This window comes from Anomalospiza imberbis, chromosome 4 (assembly GCF_031753505.1).
Source record: "Anomalospiza imberbis isolate Cuckoo-Finch-1a 21T00152 chromosome 4, ASM3175350v1, whole genome shotgun sequence".
NCBI lineage: Eukaryota > Metazoa > Chordata > Aves > Passeriformes > Viduidae > Anomalospiza > Anomalospiza imberbis.
In genome coordinates this window covers 3,490,236-3,504,494 of record NC_089684.1, presented here as the reverse complement: position 1 = coordinate 3,504,494, position 14,259 = coordinate 3,490,236, and the positions used below count along the sequence as shown (strand labels likewise).

The window sequence follows — 14,259 nt, the reverse complement described above, 5'->3', positions numbered from 1 at the left end:
GCTGCTCTGATGTTTCTAGCTGAGCAGGAATCTCAAAAAACCCTGAGCTCAAACCTGTTTGTTGCAAGAGTTACCTTGGAGCTGTCAATATTAACAGCTGCTTCTGATAAAACCTTCCCACTTGATCTGTTGGTGTTTCTTTAGGGGGGGTGGGGAGAGTGTCTGTGCTTACCTACCTTTACCAAAACCCTTCTGAGTTAAAAAATCCTAAAAGTCTGATTTCTGCCTCGCAGGAGCTATTGTTGCACTGGGTTAATGCTAGATGGAAAACCTCTTGGCATCCAGAATATTTGATGGCAATGAACGGTGTGGCTGATGAGAACACGGAGTTTTTCCATTGTTGGACAGCCGTGTGTGTGCTGGCAGTGATAGGAACACATGTTAAACTGCACACTAATCACAAAAGCAAGTTGAGTCTTTCTAGAGTACTGGGCTTCCTCTGATCCCCTGGTAATTCCCGTTACTTCATGACTACTTTCCTGTTTTTTAAGTTCAAACAAGAAACGAAAAGTGGCAGTACAGAGGAAATGGTGAAATTGGCCATTTACAATAAGCGCATGAAGTGCCAAGGAAAGCAGTTTTCCATTAACCTTAACTGCACTGAGCTCTGAAATTTGCGCTACTGGATTTGAGTTGATCTTTTAACTTCCACTAGTATTCATTTTGAATGTTTTGTCCCTTTAGTAAGAGATATGTTCACAGATGCTTTAAATATGCGGTTAGCATGTCTGTGATAAGTCAGGTTGGGGATGCCGCTCTTGCAGATCTCCCCTCTCTTGCCTAGCCCTAGTATATGCCTGGGCTTCTTTGGGAAACAAGTGAAAAAAATGACTGTGGGTCTAGTTTTACAGGTCTGTCCATGTCGAAAGTGTTTTGGGCATGTCCCCATGCAGTGGTTCACAGTGAGAAGGAGTGGAAGTGAAGAACTGCCAGTGCTGGGCTGGGGTGGGGATGTGTGCCTGAGAGGTCTGCAGCTGTGGCTAGGAGCCAGCTGCTCCATTGGGAAGCAAAAAACCCCAGTACGTCACCAGCTGATGAGGCTGAGGCTATGGCAGCTCCTGCCTGAGCCTCTGCTTCTTGCCTCCTGAGAGGTGTTGAGCCCCTTTCCCTGCCTCCGGGCTGCTCCCCAAGGCTGTGAGAGCCCTGCAGCTGGGCTGTTCTAACCTCCAGCTCACTGCTGTGTAAAAAACCCTTCCATCTTTGGGAATGGAGGGCGATTGTTTTAGCAATGTGTTATTAGCTTGGTTTTAAAGCTGTCTGTCTAAGGCAGATTTAGCTGTCAAAGGAAAGGGTAATGTGTAGTTAGAATGGCTTTGTAGCTGTTCAAAGTATGAATTGATAGATATTTCCTCTTCTCATTTTAGTGCATAAATTGCTACATTCAGAACTACTACCTAAGCTGTTTAAAAAAAATTCGATGGTAAAATGTTTAGTTATGAATATCCATTTTTGTTTTTCTAGTTTAATAAATTAATCCAATTAAGCATCTCAGTAATTCTCTACAGATTCTGATATAGAAATGGGCTTCAAATATATATATCTGTGAAACAGTGTACTATAGAGATGAAAAGAAACTCAGTTTTACTGTTGTGCTTTTCTAGGTATGGTCATGGGAATGCTGCTATTTACTGGTCAGACTTAGGAATGTTGTGGTGCCATCTTTAAGAAGTTTCCTTAGTAGAGGAAAAGGCCATTTGAGAGGGTATAGAGCCTTGACAGTAATGTGTGGGTAACCCTAATTGTGGATATGATACAGGAAACAACATGAGGAATGTGCTAGAAATTGTGTGACTGAGCAGGCTTCAGCATTTCTAGGTGGAAATAGAAATTAACCATTAGTATGTGACCTGCTGTAACTGGCATTTCCTGACATGTGCATGACTGTAAGAGTCAAGATACTAGTTTCCTTGGGAACTTAGCAGTTTAAAATGGTTTGGGTGTTTTTTTTTTTGTTTTTTTTTTTTTTTTTTTTTTTTTTTTTTTTTTTTCCATTTCAGAATACAAGAACACATCTATTTGAAATGTTTGTCCTGGCCTTCATGGAAGTTCAGCAGAAAATGTTTATATTTATCAGATGAGAAATGCATATCTAGGTTAAGGGGCAGAAGTACACATTGCATCACTAAACCCCAAGAGTTTTGGAACAGTCATATCTTTTGACCTATAAGTCCTGTTGTTTAGAGCAGCTGTCTTTGAGTAAAACTTTTAGTTTTGATTTTCTAAAACTTATCATTGAACTTGGCCAGTTGTCATTAGAATTTTCACAAACGTATCTGACTTCCCGAGATATGGACGTAACTGTTTATGAGAGAGAATAAGGATATTTAATTGAGATAATTTTTGTGCTTACTTAAAAAAAAAAAAAAAGAAAAATCAGTTAGGACTCAAAATGTAATATCCCGATTTTGAGGAATGCAAATGTTTTCTGTTTTGTAACAGAGAATATTTGAATATTACCACAGTAGTTTCCCCCTGTAGGGAAAACCTAGGCCTGTGTCTGATGGGTAGCAGTTGGAAAGCAAGGAAGTTTCAGATGATTTTCAATGTCTCTATAAAACGTGGTATGAATGAACAAGAATGTTTTGGCAACAGATTGAAAATTTGTGAGCTCTAACATCCAGAAAAACAATTTAATCCATTAATTACTATGAAACTAGGGTCTGATGGAAATAACTTTTTAGAAGGTGTGTCAGTTAAGCAATTTAAATGGTACACCTAGGTATTCAGAATGGGTTACAGCTGAGGAGAATTGGGAGTCCTACCCTATAGCTACTTCTAGCAAAAGGTGTCTGGAAAAAGACACATTTTACTGAAACAAACTTGGTGTTTCAGGCAACCAGTGCTGCTTTCCACAAAGAACCTGATTTTCATGACTACCTTGTTATTTCTTGTAATTAATTTTTTTTCAAGAAGCTGCAGAATTAATGACAGGAGCAAAATAGAGGCATCTATTGCAAAATTTAAGGGAGCAGTTAGTAGAAGAAAGAAATCTGTTTCAATCTTGTTTCCTTCTTGATTTTTACTACTTTTTCAGGTGAAATTCTAAACAGTCTTAAAAATGAAATTACTAGTGTAATATTATGCTCAAGCACAGGCTCTTATTACAACATTTTGAATAACTTTATAATAGTAATAACAGTTTTATAGACATGAGAAAAATAGTGATGGTATAACTGGTCAAAGTTATATGGTATCTGGTGGCTACTGTGTCATATTCAAATGAGTTGGACTGAGACAGGAAGCTTTAACAAAATACTGAGAAATAAGTAGTTGCTTAGATGAGGATTAGCTTTTATGAGATTGGAGTTTCTACAGGGAAAGAAGGAGTCATTCTGTGTAAGAAGTCAGAAATGCTGTAAAGTAGCAAGCAGGCTGTTACAGAGAAGTAAAATTAAATAGCCCATATTATTACATCTGGACCTGTCTTTGCAGGGCTACTGCATGAAGGTGGGCATGACTTCTAAATTGGAAAACAAAGATCCCTGTGAGCCTAAGATCCTATGTAAAGCTTGCAAAAGCATAAATAGCTCACAAGTAAATGTGTTAAGTACATAGTGACTCATAGGAATCCTGTTTGGCTGGTTCTCTGCTTAAGTGTTTTCTGCTTTAGTGTTTCATATACTAAACAGGGAAAAAAACCATCTGATTCTCCATAGATGTACCTAGTAGATAAAAGAAGTAAAATATTAGAAATTGCAGTAAATCTCTATCAGCTAATCATGTAAATGCTGTATTCTGAGTCTTAATTCTGCTTGAAGTATGTCAAGGTGAAAACTGATGGCATATTTCATGTGGTGAGAAGCAGAGCCTAACACAAATGAGGCCAAGAGTAAATTAGAAGTATTAATTTCACTGTATATTGATTTGAGATGGTTAATGACATTTTTATTTTATCACAGTAATAGTCTGCTGCTCCTTTCAAAAATATGCATGGAGCAGAGTGTAAATCCTGTTTGTTGCACTGCTTCCTTGGCTCATGTCTTTAGCTTGCCTTTGCATTGAGTGGTGCAGAGGAACTGACATTGCAAGGGGGTGTGAAGTGAGGTATGGAGTAGGTGAGTTTATAAGAAATCAATTTCTAAAATGGCTAATATCTAATCAGAAGACTTATTTAGAGATCTGGATTTTGCTAGGAAAGAAGGAACAGGGATAGGTAGAAATTCTGTGATATAAGGACCAAAATCCTCAAGTCAAATATCATACTTCAAAGCGGATATGAATGGCCCTTTTGTTGTCCCTTCCTGCCTCCAGGCTGTAGCTGATGACACACAAGTGACTGGAGTTTATGCAAAGATGTGACTCAATTTCTACACTACAGCCAATGATGATGATGATCACTTTTTTATGACTGGAGCAGCACGAGGATGGAGTAGACATAAATATCTAATGCTTTGTACCCAAGAGGAATATCTTCTTGGATGAGAAAGACATCCTGTTGACAACTGAGACTGTACCAGTATTAAAAAATATTTAAATTATGATGGTTTTTTCCATACAACCTCAGCACATCTCCAGTAGGGTGTAGCCATACATATTACAGAAGTGCTTGCAAATTTACTAATTTATTAAGACTAATTTATTCAATTTTTAAAATGCTCAGCATTTCTCTCTAAGTTAAATTTTAGAAGTAAGTGCTTGTGGTTTGGTTTGACAGTAAATGGCTTACAAAAACCAGATTCTTCTTTCCAAGAATAGAATTAATTTGGCCCTGTGTATGTGGTAAAACACATTTAAGTGCTTCCGTTCTTTGCATCGATGAATTTGTTTTATGCACTCTGAACAAATTTTATTTAGTCTGTTATAATACAATGCTTTTTGAAAAAAGCATTGTGATGCTTTTACATTTAACACTTAATTTTCTACTCCTTTAAGTTCTGAGTCTTTAAATTAGTTGTTTGCGAGGTGTATTGCTGGTGGAAACTAGAAGGCCGATTACAACGTTCCCAGTCAGAGGTGTTCCCACCCACCAGTGACAGCAGTGAGAGGTTCAGTTGCTGCACTTTGCCTGAGACTCAGAGCTGCCCGTCCTGTCTGCACACCGCAGGGGGCTTCGTACTGCCATTGTCAGAGCCCTTCTCCACCTTCCCTGGGCAGGGACCGTGTTGCGTCCCAGCACTGAGATGAACATTCCAGGATGGCTGCTCCAGTTGTGTCATGGGAAAATTCCCACAACACAGCGGGATTCCCTGGGGTATTTCATGGCCTCAAAGTGAGTTGTGTCTCTTCCTTTGCAATGTACCAATGCTTTGCAGTTTTTGGTTGCAGCAATTTATAATGCTTCCTCTGAATCTGTTACTGAGGTAGACTAGGCAACTGTGGCAGGTGGCTTATCACATAGATATCAATGTGATATAAGCTACTTGAAATTAAAACGGCAAATAATTACTATATTTTGGTATGCAAATGTGAACTTTTCATTATTGGTTCTTGTAAATTTTTCTTTCTTTAGTACAGCTCCAAAAGAGTACATATTTTGTTTCCCAAAGGAACGTGCTTGTTTAAAATGTGAACTGTGATGTTTGGATAATTACTACCAGATTGGGCAATGTTAGCTTATTTGGACACGCATACTCAAAACCTGTTTTCTGCCATGATTTGCTTTTTTATATTGAGTAACTGTTGAAGGACTTGCAGCTCTTAACATGGAGAAAAAACTTAACAAGGTGATTAGGACTTTTTGACCAGGCACAGCCTATCTGTGGCTCTCAAAGCCTTGATTTGCAGACAGAGCATGGAGCTCCCACACCAACATCACCCCACCTGGCCCAGGAGCAGGAGTGTGCTAGGAAACCTGGAATGGTTAGTCTGGCTAGTTGCACATCCTCTCAAGGAAATACAAAGTTGCCAGTTTGCTGTAAAACTTCATGCTCTTGTATTTGTGGTCTGCAAAGTTGCTGTGGCATACTCGAGGAATGCTGACCTATTCTAGTTGAGAACTGCTCAGAACCTGATGTCTTGGAGGTAACTTGGGTCTGTCTTACGTGAAGATTTGGTATAGGTATGCAGCCAGGAAGGCTGTTTGTTTGTGTGCTTGGTACAAGTATCCCTCTTGCTCATTCTGGAATGTGGACTTTTGTAGAGCTTCCTGCTTTCAAAGCAGAGCAATAGAAACTGTTCAGACACCGATATGTCCTCACCCTTGTTTGTATCTAAAATGACCCTAGGCTGGTCTGTTTGAATCTCAAGCTGTAGCAAAAACAGCTAGTTGCTAGGAAAAATACTCTTAAGCCTGTAATTGGGCTGCATAACTGCCAACAGAACAAACACGGATGACAAACTTTGTAATTTATTCCATTCCTGACTTGGTAGTTTTTGTCCTCTTGAAGCTGTTGTGTTCTTTTACCTTCTACCTTGGGCCTCACCTTCCCAAGTGTCTTGGCTGTGGGGCATATGTCTACCTGAACTTGTCAAATTTTCAAAATGTGAAAGATTTTTTAACTGGCTAATCTTTCTCAGAACAAGAAATGTCCAAGTCTCTCTTGTTATCCTGAGAACTTTTTTGTAGCATTCAAAGGCAGAGGAGCACCGTTCTAATATTGCCTGTGGCAAACCTTTTATCCCTAAAGTCTGTTCTCATTCTTTCCTGTAGCTTCCATGTTTATGGTGGATGGGGGGGGATGTTTTAGTTAAAGTGCAACCTACAATAGATTCTTTGTAAAAAAGAAAATAATAAATACCAAATAATCTACCCGATCTCCACATAAATTCATAAATTGTACCACAAGAAATTGTAAAGGGGTATGAAGATCCTTAATGAGTCTCAGACAACTAAATGAGGATGATCCTTATTGCTGGATTTATTTGGATAACAATGCCAAAATTGCTCAATCCTGTATGCTCCAACTTGGTTCTGCTCTTCCATTTTCTGGTACTGATTTTTCAACTAGAATCTTGTTAAGCATAAGCTGGAGGGTTGCTGGATATTCCAGCCCAAAGCATATTCATGCCTGACTTTAAATTAAATACTGAAGATAGGTCCTTACTGGATTGTTCAAGTGCTTTTGGTGTTTTACTGCATTTAGATTTCAGATTTCAGAAACTTCACAGTTTTCTTGGGAAAATCCCCATACCTGCAGCTTCAGTTCTCTCAGAACTTAGATAAAAGTGTAGTAAGTTAACTGCTAGTCAGTCCTACTACTTTAGGTGGCTGCTTATCCATATGAGCAATTTGGTCTTCTCATCTTAGGCTGGCAGGTTTTTCTGAAGGTATTCATGAGCAGGAGGCGATGATACAAATCCCTCTGGATTTCTTGGATTTGTTAAACTATGAACGAGCAAGCTGAACTGAGGCAACAGGTCAAACAACACCAGTAAAAAGCGACAGGGCTTAGGAGCAGCAAGAAACATGAAGAAGATTACAAAGGCACTGTTATGTGATTTTGTTTTGGATTCTTAGTCTCTAGTTAGTCTAGTATATGCTGATCACACATGCCCTTTTTGCATCAAATTTCTTTAACTGAAAGCAAATACAAAATGTGTAGACCGTGAAGAAGCCCGTCTGGAAACACTAAACAAAAATATTAGCATGTACAAAGGGTCTGCATCATGGTACAGCCACTAGGGAGAATTTGAAATCTTTTACTGACAGAGTGGGCTGGAAAAAAGCAGGTTGTGTCCCAGTGTGCAAGGATGCAGCTCAAATAACTCACTGTAGCATTCCCATTTTCATCATCAGATGCAGTGTCCGTAGTGGGAGCACTGGCGTTGAACCGGAGTGAGATGACTCATCTCTCCCTTCTGAGCAGAGAAGCTGGGTAGAGCAGGGCAAGTCCTTTCAATAACTGAGCTCTCTGTTCTCCTGAGAATTTAATGTGGAGGTGAGGCGTGGTTTTCAATCTTAGCCCACTGACACTGTAAAAAGCCTCTAAGTGCTTAATATAAAACTGCAACACAGCTCCTTAATAGACCTATCAAAGTGTAAAGTGTCCGAAGAATTAGTAAGACTGCTTAAATTGGGTGATTAAAGAGGGAATCTTTCTCATACAAGGTCAAAAATACAAATATTTATAGTAAAGGGCTGGCAGTTTCTTCTAACCAGCCTTTACAGCTGCGTGATAATTTCCTGTAACTTGCAAATGAGTGTGTAGCATAAAAATTACTCATTCTGATTAGTCTTGTGTCAGACCTTAATACATGACTGGGTTTTGGGTGCTTATTCTTTCTAGTTTTTCTAAAGAATGGTGTATTTTACTGCTTTATTTGTTCTGCAGGCATGCAGTGAATATTCCGTGCCTCCAGGACTGGGGTGCTCTTAAGATGTAAGCCTGTGGTCAGGCTGCAGTGAGAGTGACCAAAGGCAAAGGGGGCGTTTGCTGTAAACGTGAGGTTTTCCAGGGGGAGAACCAGCTGTAGGTGTGGCTCGACCAGTCTGCAAATTCATCTACTGTACTCAGTTGTGGACAAGTCTCTGGATTTTTGGACTAGTGGATTTTTTTGGACTAGTGTTTTTTTTGGTTTTTTTTTTCCCTAATGTATCCTCACTAAAGGAAAAGCATGCAGAGTGAGTTTCGAGCTGCACCGGGGCTGTTGAACATAAGCCTGGGCATTGAGAGCAGCAAAGCTGCTCTATCTGTGGCTCTCCCATTCGGTTTCGGCCTCCTGTGGCTTATTTTTGCATTAACAAATTAAGTGTGAAAGCAGCGTACAGCAAGCTCGAAACAGCTAAAAATAAGCTCGGTTATCTGCAGAGAAGGGCAGTATTCCCTCAGTGATGCCGACTGCCGTCGGAGCGAGTGGAGATCGATCGATCTAATGTCTGGGCTCGCCTTTCATAAAAGAAGGGCTGTGGCTTTAAGTGCTCGCTGGCTGCTGGTGCCAATTGCAGAAGCTGCAGTGTCTGCCGCTGTCGGGAGCGCTGGGCGCGGACGCAGATAACCTGCGGAGGCACGGTCCAGCCTTGACGCTCGGCCCCGGCCGGAGCTGCCCGGCTCGCTGCTGCCGCCGCCAGCCGCGCGTCGCCGATGAGGGCCGGGGGGCCGAGCGGGGGGCCGCCGGCGCTGGAAGATGGGCTGCTCTAGCAGCAAGCTGTGCCTCTATTCTCAGTGCGCTGCAGCAAGGGTAATGAGTGTTTGTTTCGCAGGGAGCCGGCGGGCAGCGCGGTGCAGCGCCCTGCCAGCCGGGAGCGCGGTCCGTGTCACCTCCGCGCCTGGAGAGCGGCGGTGACCGCCGGGCCGCGGAGCCGCTCTGCCCCCGCTGGGCCGGCACCGCGGCCCGGCCGGCCGCCTCCTCCTCCGGGCCGGGACACGGCTCCCGGGGAAAGCGGGGAGACGGGCGCTTCTGCTTTGTTAGGATCTCTTCACACATTCCTTGCGATTCTCTCCGTAAGGAACACCATCTCTCTTAACATTAGGAACTGCGCGCGGCAGGGTGGGTTCTATTCAACTTTGAACAGGGCTGTGCCTTTTCTGCTTGGAAGACTAAGCATTTAGCAAAGTTGTTGGTTTTCTGTTTGAGTAAGCTTAAGATAAATATTTAATGCATGCCTCTTTCGCATATACACCATACTTCTGTGCCCTTGACATCTACCACTTGATTTGTTCTGGAGGCTTATGTTGCTACACCCACCATAAAATATGTAATTAATTGCTGCAAAGTAGTATTTTAATTGCAGAGCTGTCCTGGAAAAAGCTGTTCTTTGTTTTAAGGTATAACTTCCTTAACAACAGAAGAACATCTGTGTATATTGTGACAGCTGAGCTGTTTTCCTAAATGAGTCATATCTTGGCTTCTTGCTCCCACCTCTTGTTTTTCCTACAGAACACATGGAAGTTAATTATCGGAAGGTGCCCTGCTCGGACCACTAGTAACCAAACGTTTGGGGTTTTTTGTTCTTTTCTCTGCAGAGGGAGGAAGCACTGAAGCAGCGGAAAGAGTTATCTCAAGAACTAGTTAACCTTCGAGGAGAACTAGGTAAGAATTTATTTTTGTATTCATCATGAGAACCGAAATGCAGCAAAGCAGATCTGCAGAAGACAGATGCCCTGGTACTGTAATGGCAGTCATTTAATTCCCTGACTGAATTCTGCTCAGATGCTTTAAGCGCTGTGGAGCCCTGACAGCGTGACCCCAGGTTCACCGAATTCCTGGCACTGATCTGACTGCGCCTTGCGGGGCCTCCTTACAAAACATGTGTCTGATGACCAAAGCACTCACTTCTAGAAAATGGGAGGATGGCTGACAGCATATATACTTTTGATCCCTAATTCATTTGTATGCTGTCTTTTAGAGATTGGCTGGCAAAAAATTCATAAACCTGTAAAACACGCTGTGCAAAATCTGCATTTTTGCCTTAGTGACCTGTAGGTGAATGAGTGTAAAATTAACAGAAGGAAATGCTTTCAGGCTGATGACATTAAATCTTTGAACTCATCTTAGTGGATGGCTATAACATGAAATTGAGCTATTATGTGCAGGGGCTGATTTTGCCAACTTTGAAGCTTGATGTAACTGCATCTAGTGGTAGCTCCATTTAATGTATTTGAACTTAGCAGATGTTCCGGGCTGGCTTTGAAAGAGCCTGGCCTTCCCCTGCCTTTGCATCCCTCTGTCCTCCTTGTGCCAGCATTGCTGCAGGGGCAGCCATGCCCCCACTGATGCAGTAAACCAGCTGGAACTATTGGCTGGTAGTGCTGTTTTGCCAAAGCTGCCTGGCCTGACTTCAGTATGTGACTGAAGGAACACTGGGACTGGAGCGGAGAATGCGGAAGGAGTTGCAGGGTACAGGGTCGTGTCCCCCATCAGGTGCAACTGATGTTTCTATTACCCTAAAGTGACAACAGGACTAGAGTTTTAATGTGGAAATGGCCTTCTTGCATCACTAAAAAGTTGTGTTATAAACCAGATTTCTTTTTATTTTATGTACTTAATGTGATTCTCTGAGCAACCCCATTTGCTTATCTCAAGAAAATGACTTCAGAAGGATTGCTGTCAGAGCAAAAAAGTCTCTTTCCTTCTCTAGGCTTGCATCTTTAATATTATTTTTCCTTTATCAACCTAGGTACTATGTTTATCACATATCTAGAAAGGAAAAATTCTGCTTAGATGGGTAGACCAAAAGCTGGCCAACACTTTTGCCCATTTCCACATTTGAGGGTTTTGGTGGGGTTCGAGTTTTTTTTTAATGCTTAGCTCTTTGTAAGGATGCCTCATGCTTAAATGAGCTTTCCATAAACTTGTTATCTTCTTGCTTTGATTAGCAGCCTGCTGAGCTCATAAATGAGACTCCCATTGCAAGCATGTGCCATTCAGTAGGTTGATAACTAGAAAAAACTTCAAATGCAGCTGTGCCTGATGGATCTGTGACACCCGAGTGCCCAGAGCTCTCAGACAGGGATGCTGGCTGATGTGCTGCTGGATGACATCGTCAGCTGTTCCCCTCATGGAGCTAACCTTCCTGGCTTAGTTCTGCAGGAGTATCTGAGTGGCAGCCTGGGGCTCACTTCCCTTTGTAAGGTTTCCAGACCATGGTTTCATGAAGCATTTATTTATCTTCATGCAGCTCCTTTGTCCTAACCACGTCACACGTCTAGCCTGTCTGCACTGCTCTCCTCAGCATGTAAAGGGAGTGGATTTAATTACAGAAATGAAAAACTATCCAGGTCTTCAATTCTATCTAGCTTTAAAAATAACTTGGTTTGGGTTTTTTTTGAAGTTAAATTAATAATTTGTTGACAAGGTGTGAGAAAGGCATTCGTAAAACAGTAGCTTTAGCTGAAAATAATCTGCTTAAATACATACCTGCTAATCAGCTTTCTATTGACACTGTTAAATGGATAGAGGTGAACTTAAGATTTCCATAGACTGTTCTGACGTAAGTACTGTGGATTTTCATTCACAGTACAATCTAAGCATATGTTTGCTGGGAAAATTAAGTGCAATTTGAGTCTTATTTGGCCATGTAGATGTTTTGTGGAGTCACAGCTGCCATGTTTTTAATGACTGTTGGTTTGTAGTTTGGGGACAGGCAGTCTGAGAAGAGGAACTGGGTGTGCACAGCCCAGTGGAGTCTGTTCCCTGCATACTGCTGAGTTTGAGAGTCTCCTGAAGCTTATACAGTTTAGACTTCTCAGTTTCTTGCTCTGAAGTTTAACTGTGCACATTCCCAGGCTCCTTGATTTACCTTGCAAGACCAAATTGACTTGCTGTCAGATGGTCTGTTTTGCTGGATTATTGTGTGTTACCATTTCTACCAAAATACCTTTTTGTTTAATTTTATATATGCATTTCTGTCCCAGAATGTGTCTGCACCAGCCAGGGGGGTGATGGTTACCAGACAATGCTTTCTGCTCTCAGTAACTGGAAACACGTGCAAGGATTATCAGTGATAAGTGTTTGGGGATGGGCTTTTCCAAAGGGAGTTCAAATTCAGGAACAGTTGGGTTCTGAACTTGGACTTCCTTAAAATCTCCAGCTACAAATACTGGTTTGAATGAAAACACCATAGTTCTGGGAGCCTGGAACAGCTAAGGATGTTCTGCTTGTCAACTGTTTCTCTTCTTAAAATGCAAGCTAGTGCGTAAACTTCTAGTTACTTGTTTAATTATGTAAGTAGAAATTGCAAGGGCTGCATATTTCTTGAGAGGTGTGAAAGTATTCCTCTAAATCAGTTGCACTCCAGCTTGTTTCAGAGCCTCCTTGCAACCATGCTGGATGTGATCCAGCTGAGTGCTGCTACAAAATACCAGGTGCAAAGTTGACTCAACCTTGGCCCTTTGAACATTTCCATTCATGAGCCCTTCTCAGTGGCTTGGAGAGGCCTGTGTGTACCCTGGACAGGCAGCCAAATGCCAAACCCCTCTCTCTCACCTCCAGCTGCTGCATGGCAATTGAAAAACTGTATTTCCTTCAGAATACCTTCATGTTCGTTTTTATTACTAAATTATCTTCAAGATGCTTTGGAAGTTCAGATAGAAGAGACCGTTGTGTTTTACAGTGAATGTGTGTGATTTGGTTTTCAGGTTAAGGTGATCCTTAAAAATACTTAGTAATAGGTAGATGTTTCTTTCACTTATTTGAGATAGGGCCTGACTTGCCACACTTCATAGACTTTGTCTGCCTGCTTGAACAGTCTGTCACTTGTAGTGTTTGCAGCATAGGGGATGTGAATTTACTTCCCAGAAGAGAATTGAGTGCTTCATGTTATTTATTCAATCATACCTGCTTAAATGTTGCTTAAAGCAGGCTTTTTTGGCTACCTGCCTTGTCTGACTTGTCCAAGAACAAAAATATGAGATGTGGTTTAATGTCCTGTACAATTAGTCTCATTATGGAAGTAACACCAAGAGAAACCTGGTCATAAACTTGAAAGCATGTTTGGGTAGAAGAATTTTCAATATTGAGAATCTGCCAATACCATGAATTAATTACTATCTAGATATAAAAATATGTGTTGTATAGAGAAGGAAATGAGCCTGTCAATAGCAAACTTACTGGTCAAGTGAACATACAGCTTGCAGTGTGCAATTCAATGTTAGTGTAGTATCATGTAGTACTAAATACTTGAGCTTTTTTTTGTGGTAATTATCCCCATTTCACATTCCCCACACCTGTTTAAATCCTGACAGTTTACTGTCCTAGTGAACTCTGGTTTAGTATTTCAGACAGTCTAATGCCTTTTCATAAATCATAACTAGGCCAGTGAGTGACTTGGACAATTTTATGAAGATAATAACTACTGTTTGCAAACCATTTAATTCAGGGTTCCAAAAAATCCATTGCATTTTTCTTAGAGCTATGGTTATGGTACCTTTTAGGGGAATGTAATTTGAAAAATGTTTCATCTAAGCAGTTTAGCCATAAGGGCTGAATTTGGATGATGGTTAGAACAAGAAAAAGTGAAAGGAGATGCTGCACAAATGTAAGGTCTTATCTCTTGGCTACTTTTAGTGAAAATACAAAATAGCTTTCTTGGAGATACAAAGGCAGCTTTTGTAGTCCTCTCCTTCAGCTGCAGCAACTGTTGCTGTGGTTTGGATGTGCTGCTGTTGGCATTATGAAGGGAGTTGCCATGTGCCTGGTTCTCCATGGTGCTCTTGCAGGCATTTGTTTTATGATTTTAGTACTTGAAAAGCTTTGTAGTGAAATACCCAAGATACAAGTTGGTGATGTTAACTACTACAAATAAGGGGTAATTTATCATGTCAAAACCAGCATTTCTGCTCTGAAGATTTGCTGTTACCAAATCTCAGAAACTTTCCATGATTTCTTTTGTCGGGCCCAAAAGAACTGGGCTCTTAATTTATAATTAAAGGTGTTAAGAAG

At 41.2% G+C, this 14,259-nt stretch overlaps 1 protein-coding gene across 7 annotated transcripts in view; it reads left to right on the top strand.

The window, feature by feature from the left end:
* MTUS1 (microtubule associated scaffold protein 1) overlaps nucleotides 1–14,259 on the top strand; it is an 89,791-nt gene that overhangs the window by 63,078 nt on the left and 12,454 nt on the right. For 6 of the 7 annotated variants that reach the window (XM_068186829.1, XM_068186830.1, XM_068186832.1 and 3 more), the window contains one exon: nucleotides 9,843–9,909. In XM_068186829.1, the coding sequence (XP_068042930.1) occupies nucleotides 9,843–9,909 (67 nt within the window). Of the gene's footprint in view, nucleotides 1–8,873; nucleotides 9,058–9,842; nucleotides 9,910–14,259 lie in introns of those variants that run through there. The other variant, XM_068186835.1, reaches the window with a different exon arrangement.